Source organism: Trachemys scripta, chromosome 7, assembly GCF_013100865.1.
Source record: "Trachemys scripta elegans isolate TJP31775 chromosome 7, CAS_Tse_1.0, whole genome shotgun sequence".
Classification (NCBI taxonomy): domain Eukaryota; kingdom Metazoa; phylum Chordata; order Testudines; family Emydidae; genus Trachemys; species Trachemys scripta.
In genome coordinates, this window is record NC_048304.1 from 34,234,830 (window position 1) to 34,256,424 (window position 21,595).

Sequence of the window (21,595 nt, forward strand, 5' to 3'; positions counted from 1 at the left end):
GGAATCATTTGTTGATTTGGGATCTGAAATTTTGGTTCAGACCTAATTTTAGTTGTAAGGAACTTAGATTTCCTTTACAAGTCAAAAAGACCATGAATTGAGCCATACTCTCATCTAAGAATTAGCTTGAATATTTAATACTTATATCCGTGTATGTTATGGGCCAAATTCGAAGCAATGCAAAAGTTAGACACTTCTGCCTTCTTAAACCAATTTACACTTAGACTCCTCAAGACATTATTTACCCTCAATCTAATTAAATGCAAGGGTGTCTAAGGGTACGTCTGCACTTTACTTGTGGGGTGTAATTGCAGCAGGTGTAGACACATCCAGGGTAGCTCCAATCTGGCTCAGTAGTGTAATGGTAAAAAAAGAAGTGGGTGAACTAAGCTAAACTAAACTCCATGTTCCCCAAACAAGAAGTAAGTGGGTAAACTCTCTTTAGCCATATTTACCCTTGACTACGCTACCGATCTAGCTAATTCACATTCCAATAGCGACGAGGCTGTCGCATCATGGACTTCAACATGGGCTAGCTGCCCTAGTAATTACCCAGGGTTCCAAGTGGGCTTGTAACAGCCTGCTGTGAAGTCTGCGCTGCCATGGCTTCACTGCTCTTAGTTTATGAGCTATCTAGGTATGTCTACACATGCTGTAGATACACTCCTTGGTTGCAGTGTAGACATACAGTACGTTGTTTTAATTTACGCACGAGGGCACCAGAAGAAAAGAGATATGTTTACATTACTGTGGGAGATGTACCTTACAACACACTGTGCACCCTTCTGAATATGGCCTTCTAGCTGCCCAGCTGGGGATCTTACCAAGTGTAAAGTAAAGGTCTGTTCTGAGGTCAGACAAATCATGCAATGAGACCATTTTCCATCCTTAATTTACTGTTTCTTTTTACTTGTGTTATTTTAACGTTGTGTTTTAGGATTGATTCCAGCCTAGTTGATTAAAAAATACAAATCTGGGAAATAAATCCATAAGACGTTTGCATTCTAATGTGTCAATGAGCTATACTTTTCTTTTCACTTGTAATGTAGCTTGCAGTCCGTTACACTTAAAGTGCATTTTTGCTTTGTATCACAGAGCGTACGAAGTGGAAAGGCGGTTGAAAATTGTCAGCCTAACCCAGTTTCCAAACTTTGAAACGGCATGTTGGTATATGGGAAAGCATCTGCTGGAGACATTCAAAGGTAGAACACTGTTCCATGCACTCTGTTTTCTCAGCTGTAGTTATGTGAGGATAGAGTTACCATTATTTTCCATTGGTGTGCAAGCTAAAAGATGGACAGAGGCCAAAATCACCAGTTTTTGATCTAGCAGAATCAAGTCGTTGCGTTTTACCTAAGATATCAACAGAAGGTAGAGATAAATTTGCTTAGCTAGTGTATAGGCTAAAAAGAACATATACAAATTTGGAAAGTACTTGTTGATTTTGGTCCTATCTGACCTATTAGTACAACCATTGTCAGGTCACCATCATATAATACAGTAATTTTCCTCCAAATCATTTAAAGGCATTATTACATTTTGTAGTGCAGAGAGGAGCTTATCTCTGTCTCTTATTTATGCTAAATCTTCTAAACAGTTTAGCAGAGTTGAAGACAGAGCTGAGGTCCCACCAGTTGTATCACAGGGCAACTACATTGTAAGGTAGTATCGCTTTTCTAGAGCGGCTGAGTGCCAGATTTGCAGTCATGCCCTATGATTTGTCTAAATTAGTGCCAAATTCTGCCGACCTTAGATTGAGTAGTGCCTCATTTCTCAAGTGCTCCACTGATTTTCATAGAACTACTTACGCAACCAGGTGCTAATTACCTGGTTGTAAGGGCAGCAGAATCTGGTCATTTGATAATGTCAATGTGACCTTCACAGAGCTGAATAGTAAAGTTTTCTGGGAGCACAAGAGCTGCTGAACTGGATGGCTTCAAACTTAACAGACACATTATATACATAGATACCTCATACACACCACACACGTTTTATTTACTGTAATTATTTTGCTCTTCATCTTAATTTCTTGTCACAGCATGGTCTGGAGAGAGAGAAACACACAGAGATTTTTTTTAAGTAAATAAAATAAATGGGATATAATTTAAATAAGTAAGACCAAAGTTTCATCTTAATGTGGGCTTCAAGGGGGTCTCCTTGTGACTTAGCTATGAACAAAACTATAATGAGCAGAATTATTTGGGGTACTTTATATCTCCAAAAGAACAGATGCATTGTTTGCCTGATGAAAGCAGTGTGGTATGTTATAAGCATCTAATCTGTGGTAGCCCTCTTTAATGAAGTATTTTAGATACCAGTTTTTTTATTCAGAGTGACCAGAACTGTTGACAGTATCATTTAATACTAGCAGAAATAAAAGAGAGCAGCAGACACACAAGGTAAGGGCCTGCTTTAAAGTTTGCCAAAGTCAATGGGAGTCTGAGCGCTAAAGTAAACCACAAACATTTGTGTCCTAAGACCAGTGTTTGTGGAGTGTCCAGAGTAGCATGTACAAACTTGGTAGCTAATTTGAGCTAACTGGGAATCAACTCACTTCAGCTATAAACTCAAATGGAGACATAATGCACAGGAACAGAGCAGACTCGAGGCTGGTTGAGGAATGGATTATGGCACAGTAAATACATTCCCTCTTACTATAGAAGTTATAGCCATGATTTGGTTTCAGTGAGTACATCCTACTGGCTCCAAACACCCCCTCGCCTCCCACCTCAGTGCACAGCTAGACATTTTTTAATAAAGAATTTGAAATAGAAAATTGGCCACCATGGTTGAATATTATTGAATATTTTCTTTGCTTAGGTTTGCACAAAGCTGGGCAGCAGCCTCCTTCTCATTTAGTCCAAGGGGCAAAAATTTTGAATGGTGCTTTCAGGTCATGGACTAAAAAACAGGTAGGAACACGGCTTTCTTTTTAATATTCTGTTTCCTTGGTTTGTGTTGTAGCAAGAACAAAGAAGAGGATAGAAGAACAAAAATAGCACCCACGTAGCAAAATCAGTAATCTTAGTTTCTTGGAGACAGGGAGATAGGGGTTCAAATTATTAGTGGAGCAGCTGGTAGCCTGAGATACAAAAAAGTCAGGCATATAATTATGTGCAGAAAAGGGGAAGTTGTCCCTGCTTCTTGAAAACCAGGATGAATTGACAACAAGCTGTACGCCTTGGAGCTAGAGATGACTTCAAAAGATTTGAGACCTTGCAGGCCTGAATAGCCTCTCAAATACACCAGTTGTAGCTCAACTGACCTCTGTGAAGTTACTTTTGATTTACACCAATGTTAAGTGAGAGGACAGGAGCTTTAGTGAGGAGGCAGAATTCCTCTGTTTAGTCACAAAACAGCAGCAATAGAAGCACTAGCACCGCAAGTTTCCTCAAATGGTATGGGCTGCTCATCCAGTGTAGCTCAGCCCTGATTGAGTGGAACCACTTGCAGAGGTACAAGGCTAGTTCAGTCTCCATGCCCATTCAGCCCTTGGCTTTTCTGATGAGTCTGCCAACTGTGCGTCAGTTGTGCTGATGGTGTTGCGATGAAGTCTGCTGAGCAGAACTAAGACCACCAGTCATTGCTCATAGACCGTCCAACAAATGTCAAATGGAGATAACTTTCATAAACTACTGACCTGGTATATAGTTGAACTGTATATAGAGGAAAAAGGCATCATATTCCATCACCAGTCCTCTGACCCTTAGTTTCTAAGGGACACCCTTTTTAAAGGGGAGCCCCGTTATGAGTGATCCTAGTAATCACTGTTTTCTTCTTTTAATCCGTCTAATTCCTTTTGGTTTTGAATGTTATGCATTTTTTTTTCTTGAGGATAGTGTCAGAAATACATCGATGTAAACACCACTTGACATCTTTTCTTGGTTGGCGTAAATCAGGGCAGTTTCATTGAAGTCAATGGTGCTACTCTCATTTACACCAGCTAAACATCTGGCCTGATACCGACCTTCTTTTAGTGTAGGAGTTAAAGATATCTGCCATGCTGCAAACTTGTCAGAAGGAGAGTTTATGAACCAGTGGTGCCTACTGGCAATATAGAGACTTGTACTGAAGTTACAAATGTCTCTGAAGAGGCTACTACAATGATCCCGTCTGTCTGTGGAAGTCGTCTCAACTGTTGGGAACTTCAGGGGACAGGGCACTCCTCTTCTGAGAGAGAGAAGGCTGTGCACAGGTTCTGGTGGTGCCCACAAGGACAAACATTTAGAGAGATGCAAACTGAAAAGGAGAAGGGAGCGGGTCAATCCAGAGATGTGGCATTTCTGGCTCCAGTCAGTTTTGGTTTTCTTCTGCTTTGGCTTCTTGCTCCTAACTAAGAAAAGCAACAGGAATTGTAATCAGGAATGCATATTGTCAGAGCAACTCCGCCTCACTTATATTGCTGCAACTCATTAAAGTTCAATTATGATTTCATGGGTCACACTTAATATTGTTTCCATCTATAAAGGGTTAATGAATGATTAATTGATGTCACAAGCATGTCACAGCCATGAGTAGTATGTTGGTATAGGTGGTTATAAGTATATCAATAGATGTTATTAATGGTTTTAAGCCAGGGTAATAAGCCACCCTTTGATCTGTTGGATTCTATAACAATTCATTAATTTATGAAGCTGTCATTTACTCATTGATTTATCCTTTATGAGCTGTTTGGAACCTTAATATAAGGTGTGACCGTTTCTTAATTGTTCCTACATAGAATTGATTTACTTGTTCCATGTCTCTTAAGATTAGCTGCTGAATTTCAAGGTACGTCACAACATACCTGTAGGGTCACAATTAGGGGACCTGCAGCAGGGATTGACAGATGTAGGGTCAGATTTTCAGACACTGGGCTCTGTTTTAGCAGGGCATGAGCAATGGGGGACACAAGTTTGTACATAGAGTTTAGATCAGTTAGGTGTCTGTGCCTTATTTGCATGCAATCAACCCACAGCAATGGAGGACTGGTTAATGCTGAGTTCAAACTTTGGTCCTTAGTAACGTTCTCATTTTTTACCATATAAGTATAAAATAAATCAATTGGAATATAAATATTGTACTTACATTTCAGCGTGAGACCTAAGCCTGGTTTTCACTTGCCAGTTTTGTCTGAAGCCTGAGCCCCAGGCGGCGGGGCTGAAGCATGGAACGTAGCTTTGCGGGGCCCCCTGTGGTGCGTGGCCCTGAGAATTGCCCTGCTTGCCACCCCTGAATGTCGGCCCTGCACTTGCGATCCCTCTGAACCTGTCCCGTGACCCCCCCCGGGGCTGCAACCCCCAGGTTGAGAAACACTGATCTAGATGAGTTGTGTACCCCCTGGAAGACCTGCATATCCCCAGGGGTAGGTGTACCACTGGTTGAGAAGCACTGGTCAACCTGGTAAGCAGATGTGAAATAGCAGGCTAAAAAATGTGCAAACAAGTAATAATTTACAGTGGTCTGGAGCAGTTATTGACATCAGAGCTTGGGATGTTATAACATGGCATGCGAGTGCAAATTTCATTAGCTCCCAACCCACTCTGGCAGCAAGGGATTACCTATTATCCTCAATTAAGATACTCTTCTGAGATGTTCTCTACCCTGTCTTCGGGGTGAAGCTGTAGGAAATGAACTTATCAAAAGAAGGCACAGAGGGAGGAAAGCAAGGAAGTGCTACAGCTGTAAAATCACACACACTGTCTGAAAAGAACTATTGATTTTATAAGTAGTTATCCATAGGGAGCAGAAATAACACACTGACAGGGTAAAAACATATTTGTCTCTTAGTTGAATGGAATCATCTAATGTTGTTTGTGTTATTTGATTTGAACAAATAGAAAAAAATATAGATGGGTCAGTTGACAAGTCTTTTGATTGTGTGTGAGAATAATATTAAGGATGTGAAAACAGCACAGTGGCTGTGTTTTGTTTTAGGCTCTAGCCGACCATGAAGATGAACTTCCGGAACATTTTAAACCAGCACAACTTATCAAGGACCTTGCCAAAGAAATAAGATTAAGTGAGGTTTGTGTTCTTTCCATAATATTAACTACATCATGCATTTTTCGTAAACTGCAGCATAAAATGCAGGATTATTGAAATAAGTGAATCCCTTTCTCATTACATTCCTATCAGGAAAATTAATGGGAAATTTAGGAACAGTGATGTTGTTAAGGCATTCTATTTCCTGTGCTGATTGGCTGTTTGCTCCAAACCCCCTTTTACCTTGCCTCACAGTCTCTTCCTCAGCCTCAATCCACATCTACTCCTCCTTATTCTCCTCTTTCCTCCCCTTCCTCTTCGCATCTGCTCTCTCCTGTTCACCCCCCCTCCCTTCACGTGCTCTTTAGCTAATCCCCACCTAACTCACTCCAGTCCCCCACAAAAAAATCATGGAATTAATGTGATGTTTCCCACCATCCTATTGATCACTTTGCTCGTGTGTTACACCCCTTCCCATACCTTCATCTGCACTCTCTGTTAAGACTGTAAGCTCTTCGAGGCAGGGCCTGTCTACTGCTACTCTATTTGTACAGTGCCTAGCTCGACAGCTCCCTAGTCACTACTGGAATAAACATGATTAATAATAACGTGGCACCTAAACCTCTACGCCATATATAGTATGCCTCTTAACACACATGCTCACTAGCCATTGATATTGGTGGGAGTCCTACAGTGGATCTAGAGTAATAGATAGCCCCGTATATTTAATCACAGATGCACTATTATGCTCTGTCATGTTTTGAGACCGACATTTAGTTTTGCTCCACCTCTTTCCTACCCATGCCTTAAGTCACTGACATTGTATCTCTTTCTTTTATGCCTTTTTACGTAAAATCAGAATGGCAACTTAAGCAGAAAATAATTTCTTTTTAATTAGTCAGAAGCTGCTAATTTTAATTGTGCAGCTTTTTACTGCTTATTTTACCTGCGGGTGTGAAACATGGTTCTGCTGCATTTATCACATCTGAATTAATTTGAAATGTATTCTGTTATGTCTGATTTGCATTTTAAACACAAGACCATCTAATTTCACAAGTTTTTTTTTTCCATGTTGGAGTTCTCTGGATAAAAGAAAAGGAAAAGTAAAACCCACAGACCAAACTAAGGAAATATTGACTCTGCGTCTTAAAGTGTAGTTAATTAATATTAGCTTCTTTGATACGAAACCAGCCTTTCTGTTTATGGAAGTATAGCTTATGTGACTGGTCTTGTTTGGAACAAGCATCCCTATACTTTAGAAAATCAAATGCAGCTTTACAAATAAGTCTGATGATTAGTAAGTTTATCCAGAGTGGCTGCGGATCACCCCACCGGAGTCCTTAGTGTGGTGCATTTTTTTTAATGGCACCTTTGTGCTACTATTCCTGAGTCCCCTGAGTACCAGTCCAGCCTCTGGTGGAGATCGAAGCACCTGTAATCTGTGCTGGCTGTCAGCAGCTCCCAGGGATTGTTCTGGGATGTGGGGATCAGCTGGTTGTAAGGGAACCCCAGCCTCGTCCCTTTTACCTGGCCACACCCTCTGCAGTGGCAGCTGGGAGGGAACAGTGCAGGTGCATACTGGAAAGCCGGAGTCTCCCTGAGGATTCCCCTATGTTTCCCGTCCAGCCTGGACATGAGCATCCTTATCTTTATAAGAAGGTGTTGGGGTTTTATTTCCCACGAGGAAGGGGAGATGCTGCAGAATAACTAATGGTCTTGAAGTTGGAACTGAATGTGTTTCCATGTTCTGCCAAACTACAGAATGCTTTCAAAGTCAACAAAACAGAAGTGAGTGCCAATGTGAAAGTAGAGGAAATCTGTCCTGTGGAGAAGCAGGAAGTGCCGTCGCCTGTACCAGTGACTCCCCCTCCGCCACCCGTAGAAAAAGTTCCGAAAAAAAAGACTCCAAAAGCTGTGAAAACCCCCAAACCCCCTAAACCGCCCAAGCCCCCCAAACCTCCCAAACCGCCCAAAACTCCAAAAGTCAAGGGAGAAGGGAAGAAGAAAGGAAAGAAGGTAAAGGAAAACCCGCCACCCGCCATTCCAAATCTGGACCTGCTGGAGGCGCACACGAAAGAGGCTTTGACAAAAATTGAAACACCAAAGAAGGGGAAGGTGCGTCACATTGTTCTAACTACTCTCAATGGTTTTTCAGTAGCATGAAGTAAGACTTACGTTCGGGTGTCTCATGCAGGAAAAATTAAAACACAGTGGTTGAAATCCTGGTTCCATTGATGTAATGAGAGTTTTGCAATGGAACCAGGTTGCCACCCATTACACTTAATTGTTTAAAGTTGGTTCTACAAGAAATAATATTAAGGCTTTTAAAAAGTAGTTTGTATGCAGTTTGTGAAACTTGCCTATGAAGCAACAGGTAGGAGATGAAAGCATTCTTTATAGTGACCGTGGCAAGGGAGAAACAAAACTGATTTTCTAATTTCTTTGAGCATTAATATTTGATTGAATCTACAGCTATTATGTCAAAAAGAATCAGTGTCAGTGTGATTTTTTTTTTTGGGGTGTAAAATATTTCTGTCTTCCAGATGATTCAGATATATGTTTATAAAGGGAGAGATAATTAACTTGGGAAAATTGGAGCTCATCTCCTTCCTGCTTAGGAGTGTGGTGATTTTTTTACAGGCTGCAAAGAATGTTTTAAGTGTTCCCAATAAGGAAGTTGTTAATAAGCAAAATGAGGTGGAGAAATTTGAAATTCGAGAGCACAATAAGAGCAAAACGGAAGCCAAATGGAAATACAAGGTAAAGTCTGTTGTTAACTTGTGCTTCCACACTGGAGTACAGTAGCACACAGCAATGGGAAATACTAGAAATTGGGGAAGAAGCAGTGTAACTTCTAGCAGAGTATAGTACAAACAGTGTGCAAATATAGGGCGTAATCCCAGACTTGCTCATTGGTTTCACAAAGTGTAACTCCATTGAGTGCTTTGGTGTTACTCTTGATTTACAGAGGTGTAAGCACACAGAGAATCACCCCCCCCCCCTTCCCCAAATTATGGAAAGATGTTAGAATAATTATGGAAAATTAAAGGAAGATTTTCAGTCAGAAAATAATTGTATACAGCGCTGAATAATCCTACCCCTACTCTGTAGTCATGATTCTGATCTGAATTACACCAGTTTAAATCTGCAGTAACTCCAGTGAAATCAGTAGACTCACCATGGTGTCAAACCAGAGTGAGAGAGATCCAAATCAGGCCCTATATATTTAAAAGTTTGCCTCATTGAGACAGGCTCCTGAGATACATAATGTAGATTGAATTCACTCCTGGAGTGCAATAATCTTACTCCAGACCATTTCGGAGCAATACAAAGAATGTAATCCATAACATTCATTCTGTAATAGCTGTAGTCTTAATTTCAGAGCATTCTACAGGCTTCTTATGAGAAAGGATTAATCATTCCTTAAAATGAAACAAAACTGTTGTTTGCTTACCCCCCACCCTAACACACACACCCCTGCCAAAAATTCATAAAAAAAGAAAGAATAACTATATTTTCCTGTTATCAGCAAAGAAGTTACTCTCATTGAGCCAGATCACCAGATGATGACTGGTGGTGATAATGTATTTTAATATACACCAGTTGAGGATAGTGCCCATACAGTTTAGAAGAGAGCAAGGGTTGTATTTAAAAAACAAAACAAAATTCGAACTGATTTGATGTTAAATCCAAAAATATAAAATACATAATGTAATAATTATTGTTTCTACTGTAGATTAAGGGGCAAATTCTGAAGCTTCCCTTCCAGAGGGAAAAGGAAGTATTATCGTATCCCATCCTTTTAAAAAAGGGTGCCTGTAACTGCTAAGTTTCTAGATGTGTGACGTGACAGTGCATTCTCTACGTGAGCCGGTCTCGGAAAGAGACTTGCTGCTTGAGGGAGCCAAAATAAGGATTGTTCCCTGTTGCTTTTGACTCACTGGATCCAGGCAGATCCCAGTTTCCAAGTTTCTTCTATGTAACAAGTTCAAAATATTGACAATGGAGGGAGGTCTATCCTCCTTTTAAACTGTATTTGAAAACACTTTGTGGCAATATCATTCTGCCACAAAGACAGCTTCTGCCGGTGGGTAATCCCAAAGAACTGTTTGGATTAATAGAATTGGTGCAATGAAATTAACTTGATTGTGATGTCTTTGATTCCTTAACATCCTCTACTGCTATTAGTCTGCAAAATATTAGTAAGGGGGAACAAGTACATACTTTGGATTTTTCACATATCAAGGTGTTGTTAAAACCACTTCTCAAAAAATGAAACCAAGTAAATGTAGTTGAAAATTTAAACATGTGCTTCTTTGCAAGATCATGGATCCAATGCTTAGTTTTGCCCTTAGTTGAGTGGGTACAGTTCTGATGGACTTCACTGGGAAGAGCACCTGGGTAAAGACCTGATTCAGGAATGCCCTTAAGCTCATGCTTAAGACCATCCCCATTTAGGATAACATTTAAGCACGTGCTCATCTTTAGGCATATGCTTAGCAAGCTTTGTCTTCAAAGGGATTTAAGCATCTGTTTAAAGTTAAATGTGTGCTTAAGTGCTATCCTCAACAGGGATGCTTTCCTGAATTGGGCCTAACTGAGGTGAAAACTAAACCATTTATCTATCTACATTTCTGTGTGTGAGCGTACGCATACACATTCTGTGTATCCTAATTATTTAGTAATAAATACCAGAATTTGTTTAACAATCTAAAAATATTGGTAACATATTAACCTAATTTTGTTGCTGTTTTCATGATTTGCAGAACAGTAAACCAGATTCATTATTAAAAATGGAAGAGGAACACAAATTGGAAAAGACACCTTTATCAGGAAATAAGGACAATAAATTTACATTTTCTTTCTCTAACAAGAAACTGCTCGGGTAAGTAAAAATGTGGCAATACACATTGAATTATAAAGGATAAATGTACTATATTGTGGGGGGGGTTAGACCGGGAGGTGACAAACTTGTCCTTATGTTCAAAAGTAAAAATTGTGCTTACGTTTTTATTATTTTTAAGTACCGTAAGTAAATTCTATTTACAATATGCTTAAAATATTTCTTAGTCATGAAATCGGATCCGTAGTAGTGGTTTTACAGAGATAGTAGCTGTTCAGATTAATTTGTATGTGTATCGTTTTACATTGGTACTCTAGTTAGAATGTGTCAATTATAAATCTCTATTACCGGTAGTTTATATCTTGGCTGTAAAAACTTGCCTTAGGCTAAAACACCAGTATTTTTTCATTAACGCTTTTTTGAATCCCACTTTTCTCAGTAGTAAAAGAAAAAATCCCCTATTTTCTGGCATGGTTCTAATATTTACCTAATTAAATGAGACCTGGATCACTGAGTAAATAATATACATGTTAAAAAGATACTGGAACTGGTAGTCAGTGCAGCATTTAACTGGAGCTATTCCGCCCTTCAGGGTGTGTATCCGAACACACTGTATATGCTCTTTAGAGAGACACATTCTGCCTGATTCTGCACTGTGATCTATCCCTGTGTGCCATTTGTAGTTGATCGGGTGCCCTTCTCATCTTCTCTCCTCTTGCTTTGTCCTCCTCGTCTCCCTTTCTTTTCCTCTTTTGTCTCGTCCTCCTCCACAGTTCATTTTATTGCAGGCCTGTTGGTTGAAATGACAATGAGTCAGTGGTAGGTGTGGTTGGGACACTCAACCAGGTACTACTGTTCTATTGGCATCAATATTAGGGAAAAATTCCACTGTGGTCAATGAGTCAAATCCTGAGCAGTCCTGGCCACCTGCAATTCCCACTGGCTCCATCAACATTTATCGATTATGAGGAAGTGCTTGTGCTGCTCCTGCCCTAAAGACCACCTCCTCCATCTCAACAGCTGAGAGAAACTGGCACGCATGCAAATGGAGACCACATCGGAGTGCTTGTTAGTTGCTCTATTCCCAATCCAGGCAGAGCACTTTCATCTCTAGAATTTGATCTGACCCAAATTTTTTGGCCATAATGTCAATTTGAGAGGTTTATCTGTTCACTCTGGCAGATGCTTGAGGATGGTGCCTTAAGTGGACTAAGTTTTAATTGCAGGCTGGAGGGATATTTTTCTGAGTTGACTTCTTGTCAGTTTGAGTTTTTATTTTATCCTGTATATACGTCTCCCCAGAGATTAGGCTGGGCACATTCTACATAAATCAACTAAAAATGGAATGCAAGGATTTCATATAGTATGTGTGTATTGCATATAAATTGATTGTATTATGGTCTAGATCTTTAGCAGGTAGAAATCAATAAAGCTCAATTGACAAACCAACAAAACTCAACGTAGTGCTCATTTGAAGTCAGTGGAGCAACTCCGATTTGCACTAGTTGAGGATCTGGTCATGTGAAACCTGTGCAAAACAATACACATGCAAACCAATGTGAACTGCCACTCTATCTTTAAGTATCAGAGGGGTAGCCGTGTTAGTCTGGATCTGTAAAAAGCAACAGAGTCCTGTGGCACCTTAAGATGAACAGATGTATTGGAGCATAAGCTTTCATGGGTGAATGCCCACTCGTCATCTATCTTTAAAACTACCATGCTCTTATTTCCTACATGTATAAGAAATGTTACCTTGATATGTGGCTGTGTATCTCCTTGATATGTTTTCCGTGTGAAAATGTTTTCATTTCGGATTTTATAATATTTTTCTCTATAGTTCCAAGGGAGTCAAAACCCAGTTGAATCCTGGTGTGTTTGGGTCACTGCAAAATTTTAAAGAAGATAAAACAAAACCTGTGCGAGATGAATATGAGTATGTATCAGATGATGGCGAACTGAAAATTGATGAATTTCCAATTAGAAGAAAGAAAAACACTATGAAGAGAGATTTACCTTGTAAGACTGCATCCTGTTTTGTCTATATCTGTGCAATTAAATTGTATCCAATTCTTCAAAACTACTTTTTAAAGTTGTTATAAGTTTTACAATAAATAAAGAACATGTACAGATTACTTGCAGCACAAGATTTAAAATAAATACAATGGACTTAAATTGTATTCTGAGGCTATACGGGTTGTTTCTGGAGTTAGTGAAAGGTCTGTCTCAACTTTAACTGTTTTTTTTTTCAGTTTTATCAGATAAAAAAGAAACGCTACAACACACACCAGTTAAGAAGCCAAAGGTGGAATCAGAATTGTATAAGGTATTCTATTATTATCGTACCTTTCCCTGTTGTATCTGTGTGCCATTACACACATTTAGAAATACATTAAGGACTTGATCCTATGGGGTGCTGAGTCCTCTGACCTTGATCCACCTAAACACATGTGAGTATTGAGTAGTCTCAATGAAATAGTCGAATTATATTTGCAGCCACTCTAAAGCCACTTCATGCTGCCAGGGTGGTGTAAAAGGGCCTTACTGTAAATGAAAATCAGACCCTTAATGTACTAAAGACTTGTAGATTTCTTTGTATCCAACTGTAATGTCTTTTCATTTAGCTAACTAGAAGTGACCTGCTATGTCTGCAGTGGATTGCATTAATATATTATAGCAGATCGGGATTAGTTGTTACTGTGACTTGATTGCTCATATATTGTCCACTGCAGTGGTGAATGTAAATGGAGTCTAGGACCTGTCAAGCCGTCTGCAGAATGTTATTGTTAGACACTCTCCACCCAAATGAGTTGTATGGCTCAATTCTCTTGCCACAGGACACCAGGAACTCCCATTGTCTTCCAGGGTGGCAGGGTTGGGTCCCTGGTGTCTCATGATAGACTGGCACAGCTGTGGCAGATACATGCTCGGTCTGTGTGGGGAAGGAAGATGGCATGTGTCACTCAAGCAATTCCTCTGGACAATTAAGAAGCAGAGTTAGTGGACTGCAAGGATAGTCCTGTCCATTATTCCTTATCCAGACTGATGGTACCTGCACTGCGGGAAATGAAGACTGTGGGAAAATTAGGGGCCTGGAAAGTTTTCAGGGAGGTTAGGGACAGGGCTGGTTGGGGAGAAGAAAAGACAAAGAAATGAATAGGAAATAGCTTTACAGGAACAAAATGTTGTCACTTTCCTTCCCTTTCACTGGGAAAAGGGAAGTAATACAAAACAGAGACATGACCAGGAATGATGGACAACATTGTAAGCAGGTAACGAGAGAAGGAGACAGAACATGAAGAATCATGTCCTTCTCTGGAGGGTGAGTGGGACCCGCTCGGCAGTGCTCACACTGGCACTACATTGCTGGCTCTGTTCTACGGACCTGGGCTCTGTTCCAGGACTCTTTCCTGGCCTGTGGCAGTAAATGAGCTCCCCGACTTCTTCATTTTCTTTGGGCACTGGTCAGCATTAATCCATTTCTACACAGTACTTGCCACAAGTTAATCTTAAAGTAATGTGAGCAGCGTGTTAGCATAGTTGGTGTTTTATATTACAGGATGCCCATGATACCTATTACATGATAACTAAGGGCTTTATTTACATAAGAGGAATTTTCTTTCCTTGTCGTCTCTCTCACATCTATAATGCCCCCAATTCAGAAGACACTTAGGTACATGCCTAATGTTAACGCGCTTGAGCACTCTCACTAGCTGCAATGGGACTGTTTATGGTCAGAGTTCAGGAAAGCTCTTAAGCACATGCATTGGTCCATTCCTATTCAGGATAACATTTAAGCACATGCTTAGAGTTAAATAGGGGACAATTTGCATGCATATTATATGATTTGAATCACTTGCAAGAAGCAAGGTAGACGGTTGACATAAACTGTATATATCCAAAGCATTCAGATTTAATGAATAGTGTAGACTTCTTTAGCTGTGTTTGGGGAGACATGATGGCTCAAGGAAATTTAAGGGCAATCAGAACTTCTCACCTGTACGTCTATCTTGATTATCACTTCAAAAGTTTTTTTTTTCTCTTAATTAATTGGCCTCTCAGAGTTGGTAAGACAACTCCCACCTGTTTATGCTCTCTGTATGTGTGTATATATATCTCCTCAATATATGTTCCATTCTGTATGCATCCGAAGAAGTGGGCTGTAGTCCACAAAAGCTTATGCTCTAATAAATTTGTTAGTCTCTAAGGTGCCACAAGTACTCCTGTTCTTCTTTTTGCGGATACAGACTAACACGGCTGTTACTCTGAAAACAGTCCAGTAGTGACTCAAAATTGTTACCATTAGAGCTGAGCGAATAATTGATTTTTTTTGGTTCAGTGTTTGAACTGGAAAAAAATTATTTAATTTCAAACCGAAACTGAATTTTTTCAAAATGAAATATCCAAATGAACCATTTTGACTTTAAAAAAAAAAATCCTAATTTTTTATTCGCCCAAAACCATTGGCCGAATTCAACTTGAATTCATGAATAGTTTCAGGAGCCCCAAAACTGCATTTTTTGGCAAATTCACGGTTTGACTGAAAAAAATTCTCCCAGCTCTCATTCCCATTTGATGTGTCCGCCTGACTGATGTGAAATGAGATGACGGTCTCAGTGCAGATGTTAGAGCACAAATGTTCATAATACAAAACCAGTAGAAATTGGCATCCTTTCTTGGTGGTCTTAGCAGTGACACAAAGCACTGGATAGGCCTGAAGAAAGAACACTCTCTAGCTTGGGGGCAGGGATGCCTTCAGAAGAAGAGTGAGGCACATTGGAAAGGTAGTGTGGGGAAGCTTGCACTGCTGTTGCCTAGATGATAGATAAATAGGGGACTTCCATAAGTCTGGCACTCCTCAGAAGCATTAAATTGACTCTGAAAAGATAATATAACAACAAAGCCATAAGGAGACCCGTTCAAACTGTGCCCCTAACTTTTATAGTGAAAGCAAAGTAACAGTTCTGTCCTCAAGTTTTTGGGGGCCGAAAATTATTTGATGGCTTTCTGACTAATGTAGCTTGTTTCAATTTTTTTGACCCTTTTCCTTGCTTTGACAGACTGATGAGTCATCAGATGAAGATTCGCTTCACATTGACACAGAGGCAAAGCCAGGCCGCAACTCCAAAGTGAAGAAAGAGAGTGGAAGTTCAGCAGGAATTCTAGATCTTTTGCAGGCGAGCAAGGAAGTTGGGGGTTTAGAGTATAACACCAACAGGTAGGCACACCTGGCTGATGGTCCCTCTATTAAAGCAAAATAATGCTCTGTTTCATGTGTGCAACTAACACAGGATTTTGCAATTTAGTAATAACATTTTCTCCAGTAAACTAGCTCCTTCTATGTCCCATGCCCTGGAGGTGAGCAGGTGGAAAAGGTCCTGGTGGTATAATTATAAAATTAGAGGCATTCCCATCCGTAAATACTGAATCCACCGAAGAAATAACAATAAAGTAGATCGGGGGTAGGCAACCTATGGCACGCATGCCGAAGGCAGCACACGAGCTGATTTTCAGTGGCACTCACACTGCCCGGGTCATGGCCACTGGTCCGGGGGGCTCTGCATTTTAATTTAATTTTAAATGAAGCTTCTTAAACATTTAAAAAACCTTATTTACTTTACATACAACAATAGCTTTGTTATATTATAGATTTATAGAAAGAGACCTTCTGAAAACGATAAAATGTATTACTGGCATGTGAAACCTTAAGTTAGAGTGAATAAATGAAGACTCAGCACACCACTTCTGAAAGTTGCTGACTCCTGAAGTAGATGATTCATTCTAAAGGAGACAGCTCAGTTAATGCAGCTTGAGAACAACATTAATTTATGCACCAAACAACTTGCATTCATTTTATAATGCTTGGTACGTTCTACACAGTCCTGCTTATTGGTTGTTTGGAAGAAGAAAAAATTCAGGAAGCAGCAAATGGCTGTAAGAAGTCATTTCTCTAGAGGACATTAACCATAAAATGGGACTTCGTGGATCAGTCTGGGGCCTTGCTCATCTACAATGCTGTATGTGTGCTGGAAGTGGGATATCAAATGTGATACCAAAATCTTTGAGGTCTGGCTAATAGTGAGAAATGCTGGGAGGCTTTTTACACTGTAGTGTTAAGCCCCAAACTGGAAACTATTAACGGGAAAGGAAAATATTTTACAAATTAGAGCTGCAAAATTTGGATCCAAAGCACAAACACCCCAGACATAAGGGCTGTTTGGACCTGGGACTTTAGTTCAGGCCCATCTCAATTAAAACATACGTGTTAAATATCCCAAATGAATGCAAGGCAAATTTGATCTGTCCCCTGATCCAGCAAAGTATTTAAGTGCATGCCTAATCTCAGCATGTGAGTAATCCCATTTAAATTAATGGGACTGCTCACATACTTAATACCTGCTGGATCTGATCCCCTGTGAGCTCAGCCCAAGGAACAACTCTCAGAATACAGGAGAGCCACAATTACTAGCGATTTTGGGGTGAAGTAGCAGATGAAAAGTGCTGTGCCTGCTCCCCAGTGAATCCATGGTCCTGGCCAGGCTGTATTTCCCCTCTAATGGAAACCACAGAAATTCACCATGGTGATCTTCTCTGACACACACTGTGTGTGTCTCACCTGCGTGGCGCCTCCCTGCTTTGGCTCCACTGCAGAGCAGCCCTGTTCATCAGATTTCAGCCCCAGTGAGCCTGCTTGAGCAGATACAGGCTCTGGGTCTCCGGCCCATTGACTTCAGGAGGGGGCCCATCTCTTCACTCCACCCTGGCACAGTCCACTTCCTCATGTCCTTTAAAAAGAGCAAAACAAATACCTCCCATGTACATGTCAGAACAATTTTCCCTTCTTCCTTTCTCTTCTCTCCCATCATCTGTATGATCATACATCTAATCTGGGTCCAGCCTTACTTGTCTTACTCACAATTGCAGTCCCACTGAGTAAAGAGAGCAAAATTTGGCCCTTCATTTCTAACCTTCTTTCAGCAAAGGCTATGTCTGTAAAAGGCCATGCTGTCTAGGGCCTAAAACCTACGTAAAGGACCTGGGGTGCTGTACAAATAATAATAATAAAAATATCTGGGAATGCCTAGCACCGTGTAGGAATATGTTCTGTTTAGGTGGTACTGACATCATCTGATGTTTTCAGCAGAGAAACAGAAACTTGGACTCAATGTCAGGGATGTAAAGGGAGAACAGCTTTACTAATGTTTTATTTTAAAATGACCGTGTATTTGTAATTATTAACCATATTACTGTGTTGTGATAGTGATTTGGAGTCTTGCACAAATTTTTAAAGATAATTCTTTAAAAGGCTTTATAGTTCTTTTTTATAAGCACTGGACTGGAACTGAGGCGACCTGGTTTCAGTGCCTGGCTCTGTCACAGACTCCCATTGTGACTTTGGTCAAGTTATTTAATTTCTCTATGCCTCCATTTCCCATCTGTAAAATGGGGATGATGATGATTCCTTTCTCCTGTCCTTTGTCTGTCTTGTCTGCTTAGACCGTAAGGTCTTCAGGGCAAGGGCTGTCTATTCATATGTGTTTGTGCAGTGCCTAGCACAGTGGAGCTCTGGGGCATCTAGGTTCTACGGTAACACAAATAATAATGTAAATAAATGTAAATATACAATTCTGGGAGACTGTATCAAAACCAAGGAGTGCACGATAAGTGGAGTGCTTTCCTGTAAAAGCCTTAAGGTGGTTAGAGAACAGTCCTGCACAACTTATTCAGGCAATGTCTTCTGAAATCAGTGGGAGTTTATGTCTGCTTAAAAGGAGTGTACAATCCAGTTCTTAGTATGGGAGAATCCAGGAAGCTATTAGCCCAGATGGCTTCGTTCAGTAAACAGGATTTACTGACCCCGGGAAAGAAGGCAAATCAAAATAAGTAGTTAAGATTCAAGGATGCTTAACAGTTGTAGTTAACAGGGATATAGGGACCTTAAACGTCCTGGCTACACAGAAAAAAACCCTGAACATTGTCATTCAAGGCAGACTTGCTGATGATGATGTAATTAATAGAGTGAAACCTGGTCCAGAGGCCACCCTTGGTAGGCAACCTCCAGTCTTAAGAGACCACCCCAGTGTGTATTCCAGACTGTACTGAGTACCCTTTTCTTCACTTCTATTAGAGGACCAATTTATTAGTAGCACTTAGGAACAGCAGATCTAGATGTGATTTACAAAGGCGTGCAGTATCATTAGCCCCATTTTACAGATTAAGCAATCAATTTTTGTAAGTTATTTAAAACAGGTTTCACCCTCTTCACGATTCACAAAGCTTATTAGTTGTGTGTGACAGACGCTAACCACAGTATTTTGTAAGCACAAAGCATCTTCCCAAAGTTGGCACACCTAGGTTGGAAATGTCAGCTGTCAGGCTGGATCATTGGGAAACCCGCCGGCTGGATCACTGTCGGTTTGCAGCAGCCGTTCTCTTTCCAGCCCTCCCGTCAATTCCATGTTGTCTCAGGATCCACGACTGGAGTAAATATGGTTGAACACGACACAGGGCTTATGGGAGAGCTGGGAGGGAGCTTGGCGTTCAGAAGGTGCAGGTGATTGGTGCTGTCACTGTTACCCTCTCCTTCCTTCCACTGGATGTTTCATTTTTCTTGACACAGTTGTTAAAGTTCAGCTTGCAGTTATGAAAGGGCCTTGGTAAAGTGGAATGAGCTCTTTCTCCGGGAGGTTCCAAAGAAGAAGAAGATACTATCTATCCATTAAGAAATTAAGAGCAATGCAGAGAATTCCAACAGAGATGCTTCACACTCAGTAGTGAACATATGGAATAAGTTGCCAAGTGAAACTGTAGCAGCAAATAGTATCAGTGAGTTTAAAAGAGAACTGGTTTGCTTTGTGATGGGACGGGATTGAAGTGTAGAGTGCCAAGAAAGGCTGTAGAGGTGCAGATAAACCTGAAGGAGGGAGACTTGTGGAGCTAAGGGAGTTTTTACCCTTCAGGAGTTCATTATGTGACTGCTTACTCTGCCATTCAGACAGCTGTGTGAGATATGGGAAATGAACTCTGTGATACAGAACGTCTCTTTGGAAGTTACTCTTGCTGGGAGACATGTATCATTTAAACTCGGAGACATCTTTGCAGTGTTTTGGGGGAAACCTTGTCACTTGACTGACCCAAACTAAATTTACAGACTCTCATTTTACCACTTTAATATCAATGCAGCTCCAGGGATGCTGGCAGTGGTGGGACTACTACTGTAGACAAGGCTCAAAGCGGGGCTACACAGGTGTAAAAATGCCAGGACAGTGTGTACACAAGGTCTGTTTTTTCAGTGGGGGGAGGAAGAGGAAAGAAGGGGGTGTTAAGGGGAAGAGGAAGGGAGCCTAGATTAGAGAAGACTGGTAACTCTTGGAGAACAGACCTAGTCTTAGCTAATTGCTACTTTTGCCTAGGTGGAGGCAATTACTGCTTACCATCTGCTAAAGACTGTTTTTGCAGAGTTGAGTAAAGCTTTTAAAAGGCATGTCTTAAAAGATGGACCTGAGTCACAAAGTTTGGATCTGATTCCTGGTCTGTACTTTCCCAGAGTTTGGTTTGGACCCATCTCTAATTCCTTTACAATTAGTAATAAATATACACCTTTTAACCTGTAACTTCTTTTCTTCTTGCTCTTCCCCTCAAAGCCATTCATATCTAAATGCTACATCAGAACTCATCATTGGATTAGAGAAAAACTTTTGTTAATTCCATTTTCACCTAACACCCTGATGTAGTTTAGTCTTCTTTTCATATTTACACTTAAGTTTCTCAAAATTATTAAATACATCCTACTGAGGGGGAGAGATCACGTTACAAGACTTGCTTACAACTGTGTTTCCAGTGGGATATGACAGCCGAATAGAGGCTATAAAACATAAGAATTATTAAAATTTGGTTCAGCCATTTTTGTTACATTGGGTGTATGACAGATAATGAGGCTGGCTGCTTGTTTGCAATGTATCAAACAGAAACGTTTGTGAAAATTACAATAATCCTCAAAGACTCTGGCTACATTGGTGCTATTCCATTGACTTCAATGGGTCACAAAGCTGTTCAATAACAGAATAGGAGTTAGCCCTCTCATTTTTCCTCCCCTTATACCAGGCACTGTATCCAGTGCATTCATAGCCTTTATGGCTTCTGAAATCAAAGTCTAAAATGCAGTAAAAACTAAATTCTGCATGAATTACTATACTGTGTGTTGTAGCTTCATGGGAACATGTTGTTTCACTTTTGGCTCTTATATAAACAATTGGGTTTTGGTAGTGTGGGTATAAGCTTGAGTGAAAAAAGCTCCTGCCTAATGAAATTATTATATTTCATTTCATAATCACTCATTTTTTATTAAATATATCTAAACGTGTTTTTTTTTTAAATAGGAAAATCTCCCGAAAATACACACGTACTACAATGCTGCACAATGCAAATGCGGTACTGTTTGGTTTTCCTACCATGTATTAATAATTCCCATCTTTCTATGGTTTGGTTTTTCTTCCTCACAAATCAGCTAAAGTGGAAAAGTTTTTCTTGGACACTCCACAAACCATTACTTAGTCAAACTGGTCTTGATCCACTGATCCAGTGGGAGTTGGATCAGACCCTGGGCCACAACTGTGCCCACAGTAGGTTGGGCCAACTTTGGAACTTAAAGTCTCTTATTTGGTGTGAGAATTCCCCCATCTATATCGTTTTAATGAGCTGTAATGTTACACCTACTGTATTGATACCCTTTTGTCAGTGTGAACGTTTCCTTTGCATATGGAGTGTGCAATGGCTGAACCAAGTTTTATT

At 40.3% G+C, this 21,595-nt stretch overlaps 1 protein-coding gene across 3 annotated transcripts in view; it reads left to right on the plus strand.

The window, feature by feature from the left end:
• PHF2 (PHD finger protein 2) overlaps positions 1-21,595 on the plus strand; it is a 145,101-nt gene that overhangs the window by 103,975 nt on the left and 19,531 nt on the right. For 2 of the 3 annotated variants that reach the window (XR_004646456.1, XM_034775599.1), the window contains exons 9-17: positions 1,096-1,202; positions 2,821-2,912; positions 5,917-6,006; positions 7,726-8,079; positions 8,605-8,724; positions 10,731-10,849; positions 12,645-12,823; positions 13,057-13,130; positions 15,865-16,022. Coding sequence is in view for 2 of the 3 variants with exons in the window: in XM_034775599.1 (XP_034631490.1) it covers positions 1,096-1,202; positions 2,821-2,912; positions 5,917-6,006; positions 7,726-8,079; positions 8,605-8,724; positions 10,731-10,849; positions 12,645-12,823; positions 13,057-13,130; positions 15,865-16,022 (1,293 nt within the window). In the remaining variant the exon portion in view is untranslated. The remainder of the gene's footprint in view (positions 1-1,095; positions 1,203-2,820; positions 2,913-5,916; positions 6,007-7,725; positions 8,080-8,604; positions 8,725-10,730; positions 10,850-12,644; positions 12,824-13,056; positions 13,131-15,864; positions 16,023-21,595) is intronic. The other variant, XM_034775600.1, reaches the window with a different exon arrangement.